The sequence below is a fragment of the Bos mutus genome, chromosome 10, assembly GCF_027580195.1.
Source record: "Bos mutus isolate GX-2022 chromosome 10, NWIPB_WYAK_1.1, whole genome shotgun sequence".
NCBI classification, from domain to species: Eukaryota; Metazoa; Chordata; class Mammalia; order Artiodactyla; family Bovidae; genus Bos; species Bos mutus.
In genome coordinates, this window is record NC_091626.1 from 97387887 (window position 1) to 97403945 (window position 16059).

Genomic DNA, 16059 nt, shown 5'->3' on the forward strand with positions numbered 1-16059 from the left:
CCCACCCCACCTCCTCCCACCTCCCAAGGGCCACCCTCCAGTGCCTCCAGACACTCAGGCACCTTGGAAGGGGATGGAGAAGGGGCTGTCCACTCCAACGAATGAAGGCTAGCGTTGCTCGACTGTTCACTATATGCCAGACGCAGGGTGGGAGCAGATGCTCTGTGTACATTTTCTCACTAGACTCTTGGACCGTGTGAGTGCGGTGCTGTGAATGTCTTTGTTTTACTCGTAGGGAAACAAGGGCCAGAGTGCCTGCCCAAGGCTACTCTTGACCGTGGCGGTCCCAGGAGGGGAGCCCAGAACTGCAGAAGCACTTACACTCTTCATACCGTGTCACGTTGCCCCCTGCCCACCCCCCACACCCCCTGCCACTGCACAGCTGACCATGAGGCCAAGCAGAGCAGGCCTGCAGAAAGGAGGGCCTGCAGATTCGGCTCACCTCCCTGGGGCAGGAAGTGTTTGGGTCCCGGGGCTCTGCACTCACGTGAGGCTGTCCCAAGGCACCAGGCCAGGAAGGCTGCTCAGAAACAGGGCCCGCCTTATTTGGTGCAGTTTGAGGACAGAGAGGCTGCCTGGCTTCAAAATATCTCATCACTGTTCCCCCGCCCCACCTCCTCCGCCTGGCCTTTCACTTCACTTTTCCCATCTGGCTAAATGCCTCTCTCCTCAGTTTTCTCAGAGAGGGCAAGGTGACATGGTCCCTGAGGGACGCTCCGGCTCTCTGGATTTAGGAAAGTTGAAAGGGCTCTTGGCCGCCCTATTAGACTTCACTTCTTGTTGGAAGTTGTGGACACCGCACTTATACCAGCGACTGGGCGGGGAGAAGCTGCTTAAGCTCTGCTCTGGCGCCGCCAGCACCCGGGGCGGAGCTGGCGAAAGGGGGCCCAGCCTTTCTGGTGCTTTTGGAGTTTGGTGGGGTTCGCAGGGGTGCAGGGTCAGAAGATGGGGTGGGGTAAAGGGAGGTGGGGTTAGGAGCGCGCAAGCCCACTCACACCTGCTGGAAAGGCTGCTTAGGCTCTGTCAGGAAGCCGGCCATGAGCCCTGGGGGGCCTGTTGTCTCGGCCGAGACCAGCAGGGCCGCGTCTGGGTCCTACAGATTGCTCTGGCCACCCGAGGGGTTGGCTGATGTTAACGTCCACAGGCTCCTGAACCATGAGGGCTGGAGGGGCCTTAGAGCTCATGTCCAACAGCCTTTCCGCCACCACGGACGAGGGATGAAGCTCACAGCAGGGTGCTCTGCCCCAGACCCAGGGCCGGCTAACAGCAGAGCCGGGGCAGGAACCCAGCTCCTCTGGGTCCTTAGTCTCGTGGCTGTAGGCATCAGGTCTGTGCTTCACTCAGTTCCTTGAGGCCTGAGCTGAACTCTTTTGTGGGCAGAGGAAGCAGTACCTTAAACCTCCACTTACTACAGTGCTTCTGCCTATCGGGAGCTAGACATAACCAAGCAAAGAGGACCACCTTGCTGGGACTTCAGGAGTGACTGGTTTAGCTAGTTCCATCCATTACAGAGATGGGGACACGGAGGCACCAAGAACACTTCTCACGAAGAGAAGGCAGTGTCTGGCATCCCACTTGGGACCTGGGTTCCCAAAGAAACCAGGCCTTTCTCGTCAGCAAAGAGGAGCCCATGTTTTAGACTCACCATCAGACCACCTCTCCCCACCAACATCCACCCCCTCCCCTGCCCCGGCCAGTAGAATGGGAGGTAAGAGGATCAGGTACCTACTCTGTGGAGACATTGACAATTGTGGTCCGGCCAAAGTGACTATCCCGGTCTGAAAGAGAAGAAGGTTGCCAACCTCAAGCCTGGCTCCTCAACTGGTTGGGCACCAGACCCTAGAGTTACCGAGTGAATGCCTGGGGCCTAGAAACGCTTGCCTACTTCCTGCGCTTCCTTTTAGTTCCCCAGAGCTTGTTGCAGGAGACGCAAGAGACATGAGTTCCATCCCTGGGTCGGGAAGATCCCCTGGAGTAAGAAATGGCAACCCACTCCAGTATTCTTGCCTGGAGAGTCCCCATGGACAGAGGAACCTGGCGGGCTGCAGTCCACGGGGTTGCAAAGAGTCAGACACGACTGAGCGACTAAGCTCGAGCACCAGTGGCCGAGGAGAAACAGGTGGAAACCTGAGCAATCAGCGCACGCCTGGCGCCGTCTGGACATTTACACACCACCCAGTTGTACGGCCCTCGTTCAGCTCTGTGTCTGCACTCACTAGTGAAATTTTGGCTGCTATTCACTGAGCACCCACTACAGGCAGCGTGCGAAGCACGTGACATGCATCGTCTTTATCCCTATGACCACTGAGGAAACCGTGGCCTGGGTACATTGTATAAGATGAAATAATCTTCTGGGAAGCAGATGTGGGTAAACGGTGGGGAACCATAAGTTTTCAGTCTCTGAAGGCCAACCCTCCTCACCCACCACACTACTGTGTCAAAATCTACCCTGTTAGGAGAAATGTTGATGGACTCCAGATGAGAAATTCTGCCCCTACGACGCTGCGTCCACCGGAGTGGGTACAGCCAGAGATCCGGTCCAGGGATCTTGGCAGTGGGTCACACGCCATAACAAGGCCTCCACGAACACCTGGCCAGGTACAGTGTGGGTCATGGATCATGGATAAACATTCGGTCTTAGACTGAATTACACTATCTGCCTTCTCTGCGCCAGACCCTGGGCCAAATTGGTACCCAGAGAGGTATCACCTGTGGTTTCCACGTGAGGGAACCAGAAGCACAGGTTGCCTAAGGTCCTATAACTAATCCTGAGAAGTGCAACTAGAAGTTAGAGTTTGAGATGCCCAAGCCCCAAGCTCTGTCCCACCAGCTGGGTTGCCTCTTAGGTCTAGCAGGCTGGGCTCAGGGTCCACAGAGCTCCACATACCCAGAACATCTCCAGTGTAGTTGATAGGCAAGATGATGCCCAAGGAGGGGATGCAGAGGATGAGGATAAAGATGATGAGGTGGTACTGGAACATGATGTAGATCCGGGCATCGTCTCCACACCTGCTAATCAGATCTTCATTCCTGGAGAAGACACAGAGATGGGGACACTGCTCAGGGGCCAGTGTGGCCACAACTCAAGTCAGGGGCTGAGGGAGCAAAGGGCGAGGAAATGACCGCCCCATGCCCGTGTCTTCATCTTCAGAAACATCCCTCTTCTCAAAACTTGTTAGGCCTGAAATGGGTTTCACTGAATTTCATAGGCGTATCAAAGAAAGAGGCTGCAGATAACGCACTTGGGAATCCAGAAGCACTCTTAAATCAGGCATTGATTTCCTCTTTTATTGCTTCTTCAAACATTCCTCGTGCCTGCCATGGTACAGGTACTGAACAAACCGTTAGTGATAACAAGATTCATCCTATTTTTCAAAAAGCTGCTCCTTAAAAACCACAATGAGCTAAAAACTTCAAACGACAATGAGCTATCACTCCATACTGCCAGACTGGTCAGCATCGGAAACTTGGTGAGGCAGGTTCTGAGAGGAGGTGCTGGTGAGGGTGTGGGGTGCTGGGAGCTCTCTCATACTCATGGGTACTGACTCTGGCAAGGCCACTTTGGATAACAGTTGACATTATCCATAGAAATCGACTATATGTACACCCTATGGCCTAACAATTCTACTCCTAGGTTTAAAACCAACAGAAATACATGCACATGGGCATTAAGAGACAAGGATGAGAATCTCAGAGATGCATTATTTGTAATGGCCCCAAACTGGAAAGAACCTAAATGTCTATCAAAGGTGGGATGGACACAAGAATGAAATACACACGCAGTGAGCTGCATACATCACATTACGCATGAACGCAATGTAACACTATACACAGATAAAGATGGATGAGCACAGCTGAACCCCACACACGTAATGCGGAGTGAAAGAGGACACACACAAACAATACATGCCTTATCATTACATACAAAGTTCAAAAACAGGCGATACTGAACTGAAGAGTTAGAAGTCAGGATGCTGGTTCCCTCTGCAGAGCAGGGAGGTGCTAGGAGATTGGGAGGGTGCAGGAGGAGAGCTTCTGGGGTCTTGGCAATGCTCTAATCTTTATCAGGAGGGAGGCTGTGATAACTGAGCTGGACATCTATTTTTTGGGCACATCTCTGCATGTTTGTTAACTCCAGTTAAAAATTTTAAAAGCAACACATGCTTATAATAGAAACTTCGGAAAATACGAAAGAAGAAAATCATTCGCCTACAATCTCATCAAACCTAAGACAATGGGTATTAATCATTTTGGTCAATTTCCTTTAGTTTCTTATTATATTACTGGTTTACCTTAGTGACTGTAGGATAAACAGCATTTAGTGGCTCAGATGATAAAGAATTTGCCTGCAATGTGGGAGACCTGGGTTCGATCCCTAGGTCAGGAAGATACTCTGGAGAAGGGAATGGCTGCCCACTCCAGTATTCTTGCATGGAGAATTTCAAGGACAGAGGAGCCTGGTGGGCTACGGTCCATGGGGTCACAAAGAATCAGACACAACTGAGCGACTAACACTTTCACTTTTTTCCCACTTTCCTTCATTTCACATTTAATCTGGCTGCTGCTGCTGCTGCTAAGTCACTTCAGTCGTGTCTGACTCTGTGCGACCCCATAGACAGCAGCCCACCAGGCTCCCCCGTCCCTGGGATTCTCCAGGCAAGAACACTGGAGTGGGTTGCCATTTCCTTCTCCGATGCATGAAAGTGAAAAGTGAAAGTGAAGTCGCTCAGTCGTGTCCGACTCCCAGCGACCCCATGGACTGCAGCCCACCAGGCTCCTCTGTCCATGGAGTGCAAAGTACTGCAGTGGGGTGCCATTGCCTTCTCCATATTTAATCTTAAGTGTTTTCTAACAGTTTAACATTTTGTCTAAATATTTTTATAACTGCACAGTAATAATGGTGACAATGGCCTGTTTGTGGATTCTTAGTTCACACTTAGCCCCAAGGTGCACACCTGCCCCGCCATTGGTGCACGTACCATAGTTTACTCACCCTTGCCCTCTGATCAGACTTGAAGGTGGTATGCAACTTATAGCATCCAGTCCAATATTCAGGTTTATTTTTCAACAATACTACAATGTACAGCATGTCTTCAAGGCTTTCAATATCACCATTTCAGTAATTTAGAGCTCTCAACCTTTTTTTTAAACTTCAAGCTGTTAAAACACTTCCTGCCCTGCATTTGAGAATTAAATCCCAAGAATGGGGTGGATGAGGAGTGGTGAGAAGGGAGAATGAGGGGAATATCCCCCTGCAGGCTTGGGGTGCCCAGATCTGCTCACATGATATAAATAGTGTGCCTGAGGCAGGGTGAGAGCCTCCAATCAGATAGCGAGAGCAGATGGGACCGAGAACACAAGAATATCGTTTCTGGACTAGCAATTCCCTCTGCCCCTACTGGGCTCATTGCTCCATCTGCACCGGAAAACCCAGGCTATACTCAGCAGCCTATGTTACAGTTCTAAGGGAAGCCTGAATTTTTGAGCCTATCTATATTCCTCTATTCAACTCTGTCCTCTTCCCACCGTTCTTTAAAGTGCAGCCCCCATGACGTTCCAGGCACCACCCTCTCTCCTACTCATGATGAATTCTTGTCTCTGCTTGAATCGCTTCCTGTCCTCTACCTCTTACTGGAGACTCGCTGTACCTGGCATCCTTCTCTTTCACCTTTAAGGCCTCCTCTCTCTACAGCCACCCCAACTTCTTCCCTTTCAACGACAGCCAGGTTCAAGTGTCCATGTTTCAGTCTTAGAAAAACCCGAGAAGCTCCTCAAGCATCTGGGAAGCTCCTTCACCAGCTTCCCTTCGAGTTCCATCCAATATCCTTACATCCCGGTCCCACCCACTTCTTGAAAAAAGGTGACTTCCTTTCTCAGCCTCTACTCCTTGGACGTCTCCTCATGCTGGACCTGCCCTCCCAGGGGAGACCCAAGTCTTCAAAGTCGACTTCCTTTCCTGAGCACTCGTTCTAGTCCGGCTCGTGGGGTTGGAGGCTGCAGAGCACACCATGTCTGGAGCCTCGTGCCTGCCTGGTTACAGCGAGCTGCTGCCCTAAAGAATGCTGCCTTTTCCTCCTGCCCCAGCTATTCTCTCCCTCACATCCTTTCTTATCTTGATCCCTTGGGTGAACCATCTGCTCCCATGACTTCAACCACAACCTCTTTGCTCCCATATCCCAAGTCTAAATTTCCAGCTCCAACCTTTCTCCTAAGCTTTATTTCTGTTTTTCAATAGCTTGACCATCAATTCCCATACTTGCCCTGGTTCTGTGTTATCAATTTCCCAACTCATTCTATCTCCTCACCTTCCACCTAATGGTATCACCGCCCTTCCCAGAAACAAGACCTCGACTTCTTCCTCTTTCCTAACCAGGTGGAAGCCAGGTGGAAACCACGACCCGTTGACAGTCGCCCAGAGCCTCCCTTCCCATGTCTCCTCCACGTCAATTCCCTGGTCATCACCACCTCTCACCTGGACACTGGGAAAGCCTTCTTAGCTGCTTGCATTGCCTTTGGCCTCTTCCAACTGCCATTCACCCCTCAAACTTCTGCCTACAAACAGACATCATCCTGAGTTTCCTGCTCAAAAACAGGCACTGTCTTTCTGCTGCCTCTAAGTCAAAAGCCAAGATTCTCGGGATGGCAGTCAAGATCCCCACTGATCCTTCCGGCCCAATCTTTTATCTCGTCTCTTTCTATGTACTCCTGCTTCTAGCACACCACAAGATTTACCATCTCTGGACACTCTCTGCCATCTCCACCTCAAATCTTTGCCCCAAGAGTCCTTAATTTCTGATTGAGCCCTCCATATCACGATGACCAAAATTCTTCCCATTCTTCAGGGCCTCGCTCAAAACCATGCTTCTTCCAAACCCCGACATTGGAATTAAGTTCTCATTCTCCAAAATGCCTTTTGCACAGCAGTTATGTGCTTCTTGTGAGAACTTCTGTGTTGTGGGTCTGGTTAACCTTTGTGTTTTTGATTAGACTGAGTGGGCTTTGTGCCCTGGGTCTTTGGCTTCTGCAGGAAGGGAGGGTCATGAAATGGATGAGAGACTGCAGGTGAACTTTTATGTTTCTCTTAATGAAACTGCATTTATGCAAGCTTGCACATGCTTTTCAAAATAAAGCAAAACTAGAGAAAGTGCCAGGAAATAAAAGTCTTCCCTCCACTCCCCAACATGGGGCTAAGGGTCCTAACCCCCACACAAACTAGTTGTATCACTTCCTGGGGACTCCAGTGAAAGATAAAGGAAGAAGAAAGGCCAAGACCATGGGGAGTCCTCCATCAGGGCTGGGGCTCAAACACCAGAGACTGCCAGTCCCAAGGCCAGCTCTGGATTCCCAAGGGCCAGTCAGGATGCCCTGCACCCCTGTGGGGGTCCCAGGTCTGGGGAAAGAGAGGTGCTCCGGTGTGGCTCGTGTGGGTTGGGATGGGGTCTGGGGGCAATATCTGAACGCTCCCAGCAAGGCTCTTGAATGGTGGACGTGGAGACACACGATGGAAGACACTCTAAGAGCCTTGGCAAAGAACCAAATGAGCAGGTCCAGGCGGACCCCTGTGCAGTGGCCTCTGAGGAGCAGTTAGGCAGCCCCCTAAGGCAGGCATCCCAGGCAAGGCTGGACCCTGGAGGAGGGGGTCAAAGGACGAGAAGAGCAGGCTGGATGGGAGCTATTTAGGGAGCACCCAGGAACATACAGGGCTCTGAGATGGAGACAGAGCTGTGTGCACACAAGTAAGTGTGTACGCACATACGTGTTCATGCAGTAGAGAGAGAGAGCTCTGACAAGAGTCAGAGACTGGTTGGGATGAGGCAATCAGGAGATGACAGGCCTGGCGGGGGGGTCTCTCTTCTTGCCAAGGGCGTCTGACACTAAAGAGATCCAGAAGATGCCGTGGGCCAGGGGTTATCCCTCCAGAGTGGGCACAGAGGCTGGGAGACAAGGCCTGCCCTTCTCTCCAGTGGTTTTGGTTTTTTCCACCTCGGCAAATACGAGGAATGACGTTCACAGGAGAAAAGCAAACAACACATGGGAAGGACTTCTTTTTCCTCGTGTGGCCCTCATAAAAGCATTTTTACAAGCCTGTGAAAGGGGTCCTTTCCTGGGAACTGTGGGAGAGGGAAAACGGGCTGCGGGCACCCCCCAGTTTCCATTTCACCAACTGGAAAGCATCCTTTTTCCCCAGGCTGGGCTGCGGGGGGCGGCCGGGAGTGGGGAGTGGAGGCTGGCGCACAGAGTTCAGGCCCCAGGTCCAGTCCTGTGGGGAAGGAGACCCGCCCCCCACCCTCCAGCAGATGAGGCCCCGCGGCTCAGAAAATTCAGGCACTTACTTCATGGTGATGGTGTTGAAAAACCAGGAATAGAAGCCCTGGGGGGGAAAGGAGAGAAAGTGTGAGAAACCCAGCGCTGGGACGTCCAAGACAGCCAGGCAGTGTCCGGGGCTTCCTCCCCAGGCAAGGCCCGGACGGGAATCGGTGCTGAGGGGGATGTCTTTCGGGAAGTCGGGCATCCTGTGACAGGAAGTGGGGGCCTGGGGGGGGCCTTGGACTGGAGGGAGAGAAGGCACTCTGGGGTGGACATCAGTTGCTTTCTGTTTGTCTCTCACTGCTTCGCTCTGGGAAATGCCCCTCCCCCGGCATGTGGCCCAGTGGGCTGTCCCTCAGGAAGGCTCCTGCCAGTTGACCAACAGGAGCATGACCCAAGTGGGGCCAAACAGAGCGCTCTTAAGGGAACTGACATGGCATGGCTTCTTCTGGGTTCTTGCCTCTAGGTCAACACCAGGCTGCCTGGAGGGGCTTGGTGAGTCTCTGATGCCACACGCAGTAGTCTGCCTGTGACAAAAGCCCAGCCAGATGAAGAAGGACCAGAGAGGGATCCTGGTGGCAATGCTGGATTTCCTGGATCCAGCTGGACCTGAAACAGACACCTCTAATTTCTCCACACTCAGGCCACACATCACCCTTTTGTTATAACTGTGAGCGGGAGCTGGTTTCTTCTTCTGCACCTGAGAGTCCTGTCGATTATGCCTTTCTCTCAGGGTCTTGCTGTCTGGAGTTCCCGGGTGACGGGAAAAGGTGGCCTTGGCCAGAGACTCGGGGCGGGGGGAAGCCTGGAGAGGGGTCAGCTTAGGAACTGTGTGCTAAGATGGGTAGAGGGCGATGGCTGTAAAAGCCACCAGATGTGGCAGCTAGTTAAATTGCTCTGATGCATGCTTGCTTCTGAGATTCCGGAGGGTTTGGCAAAACCTTAGAAAAGGTTGCAGTTCCTGATTGACCCCATTTGGGTCATGAGCACATCAGTGAACTGGGCAGCCCACCTCTCAGTTGAACCACGTGGATTACAGAATAGGTATTCAAAATGTGGTGCTGAAGAAGACTCTTGAGAGTCCCTTGGACTGCAAGGAGATCAAACCAGTCAATCTGAAAGGAAATCAACCCTGAATAATCATTGCAAGGACTGTTGCTGAAGCTGAAGCGCCAATACTTTGGCCACCTGATGTGAAGAGCCGACTCTTTGGAAAGGTCCCTGATGCTGGGAAAGATTGAAGGCAGGAGGAGAAGGGGTGACAGAGGATGAGATGGCTGGATGGCATCACCGACTTGATGGACATGAGTTTGAGCAAGCTCCGGGAGTTGGTGATGGACAGGGAAGCCTGGTGTGCTGCAGTCCATGGGGTCACAAAGAGTTGGACACGACTGAGCGACTGAAGAACAACACATTTCCCAAAAGGAAGCAAGGAGAGGCTGGTAAACACGAAACAAAAGGAAGTTCCTTGCTACCTTCGGTGTAAGGCCCACCTTCCAGGCCTCCTCGCTGTGTTGGGTGGGTTGACAGTGGGAATGCCTGTTGGGGGAATCATTCCCCTAGCTATGACCTAGGGAACTAAAATAGGGATAAAGGCCTGGGTATGAGGCAGAGCAATGAAGGGACAGGGTACGATGGTGGCAGTGGAGACTGGGCAAGTCTAAGGCAGGGGGTTAACTGCTAGACAAAACTGGGCTTGACTCTCAAGGCTGGCCACCCCTCCCCACATGGAGAGCCTTTCCCCACCACCCACCGTTGGGCCAGCTCTCAGTTCATTAAGACAGCAGGCAGGCTTGCTGACAGACCCTCGTGGTTGTGTGGAGCGGAGGACCATGAGTGAAAGGGCAGAGGTCGAGAGTGGAAGTGTGGTCTATACACTCGTGCAGAGTGCACGGACACAGCTGTGTGAGTGACCATGTGTGGATCCGTTCTCTCTTTCTCTCTCTCTCTCTCACACACACACTTCCCTGCATACACACCATAGCTCTGAAAGGCATAAACCATTCTGAAACCTTTGCAGCCAAACAGCGGGCCTAAGAAGCAGACGTATCTTCTCTCTTCTCCCCGCCCTGAGGAAATGGTCACAGGCTCCCAGGAGCCTGCTCAGCTGGAAAGACTGAGTGACAGTGGTCAGTCCACCCACCTCGGTGGCCCCATCCTCCCCGATCCTGCCACGCCTGTCCCGACTTGCTCACGGCACTATGGGAAGACCGGTTGGCTTCACTCATGCCACTCAGCCAGGCTAGGGGCTCGCTGCCTGCCTGGGACCCCTCACCATACTCTCCCTCTGTGTGTAATTTATACCCTCATCTGTTTGACTGCTCCACTGCTGCCATAATGATTTATCTTCTAGATATTTTTAAAATAAAATGTCACTGTGCAGGAAAAAACCACTACAAAGGCAAAGTGATGTTTCCAAAGGTAAATCTGAGAATCACCTTGCAAGGTAGGTGTGACCTCATTCGACAGAGGAAACCTCCAAGACACGAACTGTCTGAGGCTCCTGGCCTGGCCTGGGGCAGGTCTTGGCAAGGAAAGGGACTGGGTCTCTTGGAGGGATGAAAATGGAAGGAATAGGGCTCTACCTACTCCCTGCCTCCAGCAAATATGTATCAGATACTAATGACATGGCAGGGTGGACCAGATGCTGGGACAATGGCAAGTGAGACCAGACGACACTGGTCTCGAGGGGGGAAGTGGGAACACTTGACTGATTGCAGAACAGGGAATTGTCACAGTTTGGGCTAAGAGCACTGAAGAGAAGGAGTGCGTTTTCCATGAGGCTAAAACAAGAGATTGGGATCCAGAGGAGCGGACAAGGATCCCGGGAAAGTAGTGTTTGAGCTGAAATCTGAACAGAGCGTGGGTGTGTTAGCCAGAGAGGGGCCAGTGGGGAGGGGGAGAGCAGGTGATGGGTGTGAGGCGAGAAGGAGGGTCAGAAAGATGGCCAGTGTGGTGGAGGGTGGGGCAGTCGGGAGGAAAAAGAGAGATGGAACAGGTGGGCAAGAGGCCCAACCACAAGCCCATGGCAGTTGATTCCAAGAGCATTAGGAAGCCATTGAAAGCTTACACAGGGGACCCTGTGTCCCTGTTCATGGAGTTCACTCTGGATGGAGTAGGGGGCACGCGTGGACCAAAAGAGATTGGTTAGAGGCTACCATGCTCACCCAAACCAAAGACTGATGGAAGCTGGACTGAGGGGTGGTGGGAGAGGTGGAGAGAAACAAAACTGGGAAGGCGCAAGCGACACAATTAGGTAACAAGCCAGCCATGCCCAGGGGCCTGGATGAGAGCAGCAACACGTACCTGAGTGGGTGATGGGAAGAGTCAGACCAGGGGTCCAGGGACAGGTGGTTGTGGGGGTGAAAATCACAGCATATTGAATCCGAAATGCCCTTACAATATTTTGAAGGCCACTGGATAAATGGGGCCAGAGCTCAGAGGAAGGTTTAGCTGGAGATAGGAATTTAGGAGGGATCCATGTAGAACTGGGGACTTCCCTAATAGCCCAGTTGGTAAAGAATCCGCCTACAATGCAGGAGACCCCAGTTTGATTCCTGGGTCGGGAAGATCTGCTGGAGAAGGGATAGGCTACCCTCTCCAGTATTCTTGGGGTTCCCTGGTAGCACAGCTGGTTAAGAATGTGGGAGACCTGGATTTGATCCCTGGGTTGGATCCCCTGAGGAAGGGAAAGGCTACCCACTCCAGTATTCTGGCCTGGAGAATTCCATGGACTATATAGTCCATGGGGTCGCAAAAAGTGGGACCTGATTGAGCGACTTTCACTTTCGTGTAGAACTGAAGTCGTGAGTGAGTATGGATGACACGGCTTGGGGCTGGGGAGTCTCCTGGCTTGGAGGCAGCACCGACAGAGGGAAATCCCGGAGAGCAGGATGCCACGGAAGCAGCCGGAAGTGCTTTCCTCTGTTCAAGAAGGGAAGGCGGCTCTGAGAGGTGAGATGAGAAGCGAACCGAGGAGCGGCCTTTGGGTTTCGTGACCTGGGGCTGTGTGTGACCCCGGGGCTGTCTGGGTGGGAGCCACGGGTGAGAAGGGGGTGAGGAGTGGAGGTGGCAAGCCAGACCTCTCTTCTGAGTTCCGCTCAAGACCACCCAGCCCTGGGCGCCACGCAGAGCACGTCAGCTCCGCCCGTCGCGTGGCGGGACCCCTTGCTGCCTTTATCCTATGTGCCCTAACCACCACCATTCTCTTGCGCCCCAGGAGGCAGCTGGGGTCAAGTCTCTGTGTTTCCGCTGGGGAAACAGGCTTGGCAAGGTTGAGGCGTTTGTCCGAGGTCAGGCTGCCGGGAGCGTGTGCTGTGGCCCCTGCCCGCGAGCCGGCGCGTCCTGCGCGTGCCCGGGCCGCCTGTCCAGGACCAGCGCGCCCGCTCCCGCGCTCCCCACGCCAGCGCGCCCGCCCCCGCCCTCCCCGCGCCGGCCCCCCAGGACCCACCTTGTCCCTGTGCTCCATCTCCAGGGAGATGTCCGAGGGGGACGTCTTCTCGCTCTGCTCCCCATAGACCAGTGAGGTCAGGCTGCCGGCCAGGAAAGGGGAGGTGGACAAGGAGAGGAGGCTCTTAGGCGCCTGCCTCGCTGTCTTGCCCACTCCCGGGGCCCCTCCCGCCCAGGAGCAGACACACCAGCTCTGGGCATTTTGGGGAATCATGATCCAGACTGTCTGAGACCTGAGAAGAGTGGCCTTGGGTTCAGAGAGGGCTGCCCTCCGGAAGTCACCTCTGTGCTGGGAGGGACGAGCGGGGTGGGGGTGGTAATGAGATGCCACCTGCTGACACCTGTGCGGCTTGGGCACGGGTCAGAGCCGTGTCCTGGTCGTGGCAGCACATGCCCCGAGGAAGCTGGATCCCCACCCCGGCCCCTCCTCACCTGTCATTGTGTATCAGCAGAGCCAGGCGCCCGTAGTCCCACGCGGCTTTCCGGAGGAAGGAATAAACCAAGACGATGACCTGCGGGCCAGGAAAGGGGCAAGAGTGTTCACAGACGCCTTCCCCTCGACTCACCCCTGCATTCCCAAGGGTGAGGGCCCCAAGGGCTCCCCTCTGGGTGGCCAGCTCTGTCAGGGTAGGGGTCATGCCTTTTTCAAGGCCCAGTGCCCAGCAGCATCCTGGCACAGAGGGGTTGCTCAGAGTTGGTTGAATGAAGGTGGCACGTTTAGAACAATGAACGAGAGGTCTCCTTGAAGAAACCATCAAGGGGCCAGATGGGAGGCTCAAGGGCACTGGCCAAGGGGGGACCTTCGGACAAGGGTGCAAGAAAGAGAATCAGGGATTTGGCTGTACCCAAAGACCCCTCTTCTCCAAGGTGCACCCGCCCCGGGCCGCCCTGGGCAGGCTGACCTTCAGTTGGTTCCCGCCGCTGTGGCTGGTGGGACACAACTACAGACAGCTGGGGCCCTTGTATCCCTTGGGAAAGCTGGACCATGTGCCCCAGTGAGACCCCTCTGGTTTGCCCTCCGCAGTGCCCAGCACTCACCACCCACAAGATGATGTTGAGGAACAAAACAGTAGGGATGCCCCCAAAGGGCTGCCCCTTTAGGACAGTGTTCCGAGAGCTGAAGCAGTCGTCCACCGTGAAGTTCCGGGGCTTTCCCACCATGTTCAGGCTGCTCGGCAAGACAGTCATCCTGGGAGGCTCCCTGCTGGAGAGGGGTCCCCAGGTCAGACTCGAGGCCCCCCTCCCCCAAACTGTGCAGGATACAGAAGCCTGTCGGGGAGCTGGGAGGGGTACGCTGAGCTTATAACTGGTCAAGGCAAGCTCAGCCCTCAGACGGCACGCAGGCCTGTCCCGTAAGAGACCAACTTCCTCAAACCCAGGGCCGAGATGGCAGAATAGCCCAGATGCATTAGTAAACGCACATCCGGTGGGCCTTCCTACTTCCACCTCTGTGATGTTTTTCTTGAACAAACCTCACAAAGGTCTCAGGGAGAAAATATTCAGTTTGGAGGATGGAACCACCACATCACGGGACACCCTTGCAGACAGGGCCATTAACGATCGTCTTTATCATCTTACGACTCTCTGGTCCAGTTTCCAAGGAAGGCAAATCACTTCTAAGACTAAGTAATGTAAGAATGTGGAGTGCCTGGCACACCACAGGGACTCGCTATTTCACCTTGAACTTGACCAGAGAGATCAACACCCCTTCAGGGTCGTGAGCCAATGCAGTAAGCCTGAGACTCAGATGCAGGGTTCACGGTCAGGGTCATCCGCATTCTTCAGGCCTAGGTAAGAGGGGAACGTGTGAGTGAAAACTGGAGGGAACCGGCAGCTGCTTGGACACATCACTTGTTTTGGCTCCAGACTACTACATCACACCCTAGAGATTCTTCACTCCCATTCAAGAAAAGCAGGCTGGTTCATCCAACAAATATTTGGTGAACAACTGCTTTGTGCTAGACTAATAGTAAGACCAAAAAAAAAAAAACAAACCCTCCCTTATGGAATTCTTGTGGGGAGTGAGAGTTCAGGGGTGGGAGTGAGGTTAGGATTATAAAGAGGGTGATTAGGGAAGGCCTCACAAAGAGGATGCCGTCTGAATAAAGACGTGAAGAGGGAGCAGACCATCCAGCTGTGTGGGAAGGGTGCTACAGGCAGAGCAAAAGCCTGGGGTTGGTGGATGGAGTGGCAGGGGTGGGGTGGGGGGTGTCGTGTGGTGGTGGAAGCTTGCCTGGAGCGAGGAAGAGTTAAGGGGCCAGTGTGGCTGGACAGGGGAGAGTGAAGGGCATGGGGGTGCCTGAGCAAAAGAGGGACATGAAGTGACTCATAGTTTAAAGGGGTCACTTGTACTAAGACTAAATGGGGGTGAGGGCAAGTAGAGAGGGTCAGTTGGGAGGAATTTGTGGCAAGCCAGGCAAGAGACCTTTCTGGGGAAGACTGAAGGCGAGAGGAGAAGGGGACAACAGAGGACTAAATGGTTGGATGGCATCACTGACGCAGTGAACATGAGTTTGAGTAAACTCCAGGAGTTGGTGATGGACAGGGAGGCCTGGCATGTTGCAGTCCATGGGGTCGCAAAGAGTTGGACCCGACTGAGCGACTGAACTGAACTGAATCGAGGCAAGAGATAGTGGAAGCCTGGACTGGGATGGGAGCCGTGAATCAGTGAGAAGAGGGTCAGACTTTGGAAATATTTTGAAGGTGGAGCCAACCAGATTTGCTGATAGACTGCATAAGGAGCATGAAACAGAGGAGTCCAGGATGACTAAGGCTTGTGGACTAAGCAACTGGAAAACTGGAGGTGCTGTTATTGGATGGGAAAGACAGGAAGTGCTGGGTGGGAGGTGCAGGGCGGGGGGGCTGGGAGCTGGGTCGTGGACACGCTGGGCAGGCGGTGGGCTGTGTGTCTGCAATGCAGAGCAGCGATTGGAAACACGACATGGGAGTGGCCGGTATGGAGACAGATCTTGGGTTTTCCTACTTACTGCTCGCCTGTCTGCCTAATTTGCCCACCATTTTATTACCCCAGGTCACTGGTTAACACATTCACACTAACGTGTTTAGCCAAATGTACAATTATTAATAGTTTATATTGAGCACAATATATTTTAAACAGTAAGCCATCTGCTGGAGAGTCAGAGTAGAAGCTATGGCATTCCTGCGGTCTCTTGGCCGATGGGGCCGGCATCTCAGCCTTCGCAGGCTCTGGGTCAGCTGCGGCATGAAATGACAGTTCTGCCGGTGGCCACTAGGGGGAGCCCTTGTTGAGGAAGCAGGTGGAAAAAGGAGGCAGGCACGTCC

The 16059-nt window shown here is 53.5% G+C and overlaps 1 protein-coding gene across 1 annotated transcript in view; it reads right to left on the minus strand.

The window, feature by feature from the left end:
- TMEM63C (transmembrane protein 63C) overlaps positions 1–13944 on the minus strand; it is a 35784-nt gene extending 21840 nt beyond the window's left edge. The window contains exons 1-6 of the mRNA XM_070378552.1: positions 13795–13944; positions 13189–13268; positions 12758–12839; positions 8334–8371; positions 2888–3030; positions 1730–1778 (exon numbers count right to left, since the gene is read on the minus strand). Coding sequence (XP_070234653.1) covers positions 1730–1778; positions 2888–3030; positions 8334–8371; positions 12758–12839; positions 13189–13268; positions 13795–13944 — 542 coding nt within the window. The remainder of the gene's footprint in view (positions 1–1729; positions 1779–2887; positions 3031–8333; positions 8372–12757; positions 12840–13188; positions 13269–13794) is intronic.
- Between the last annotated feature and the right edge of the window lie 2115 nt (positions 13945–16059).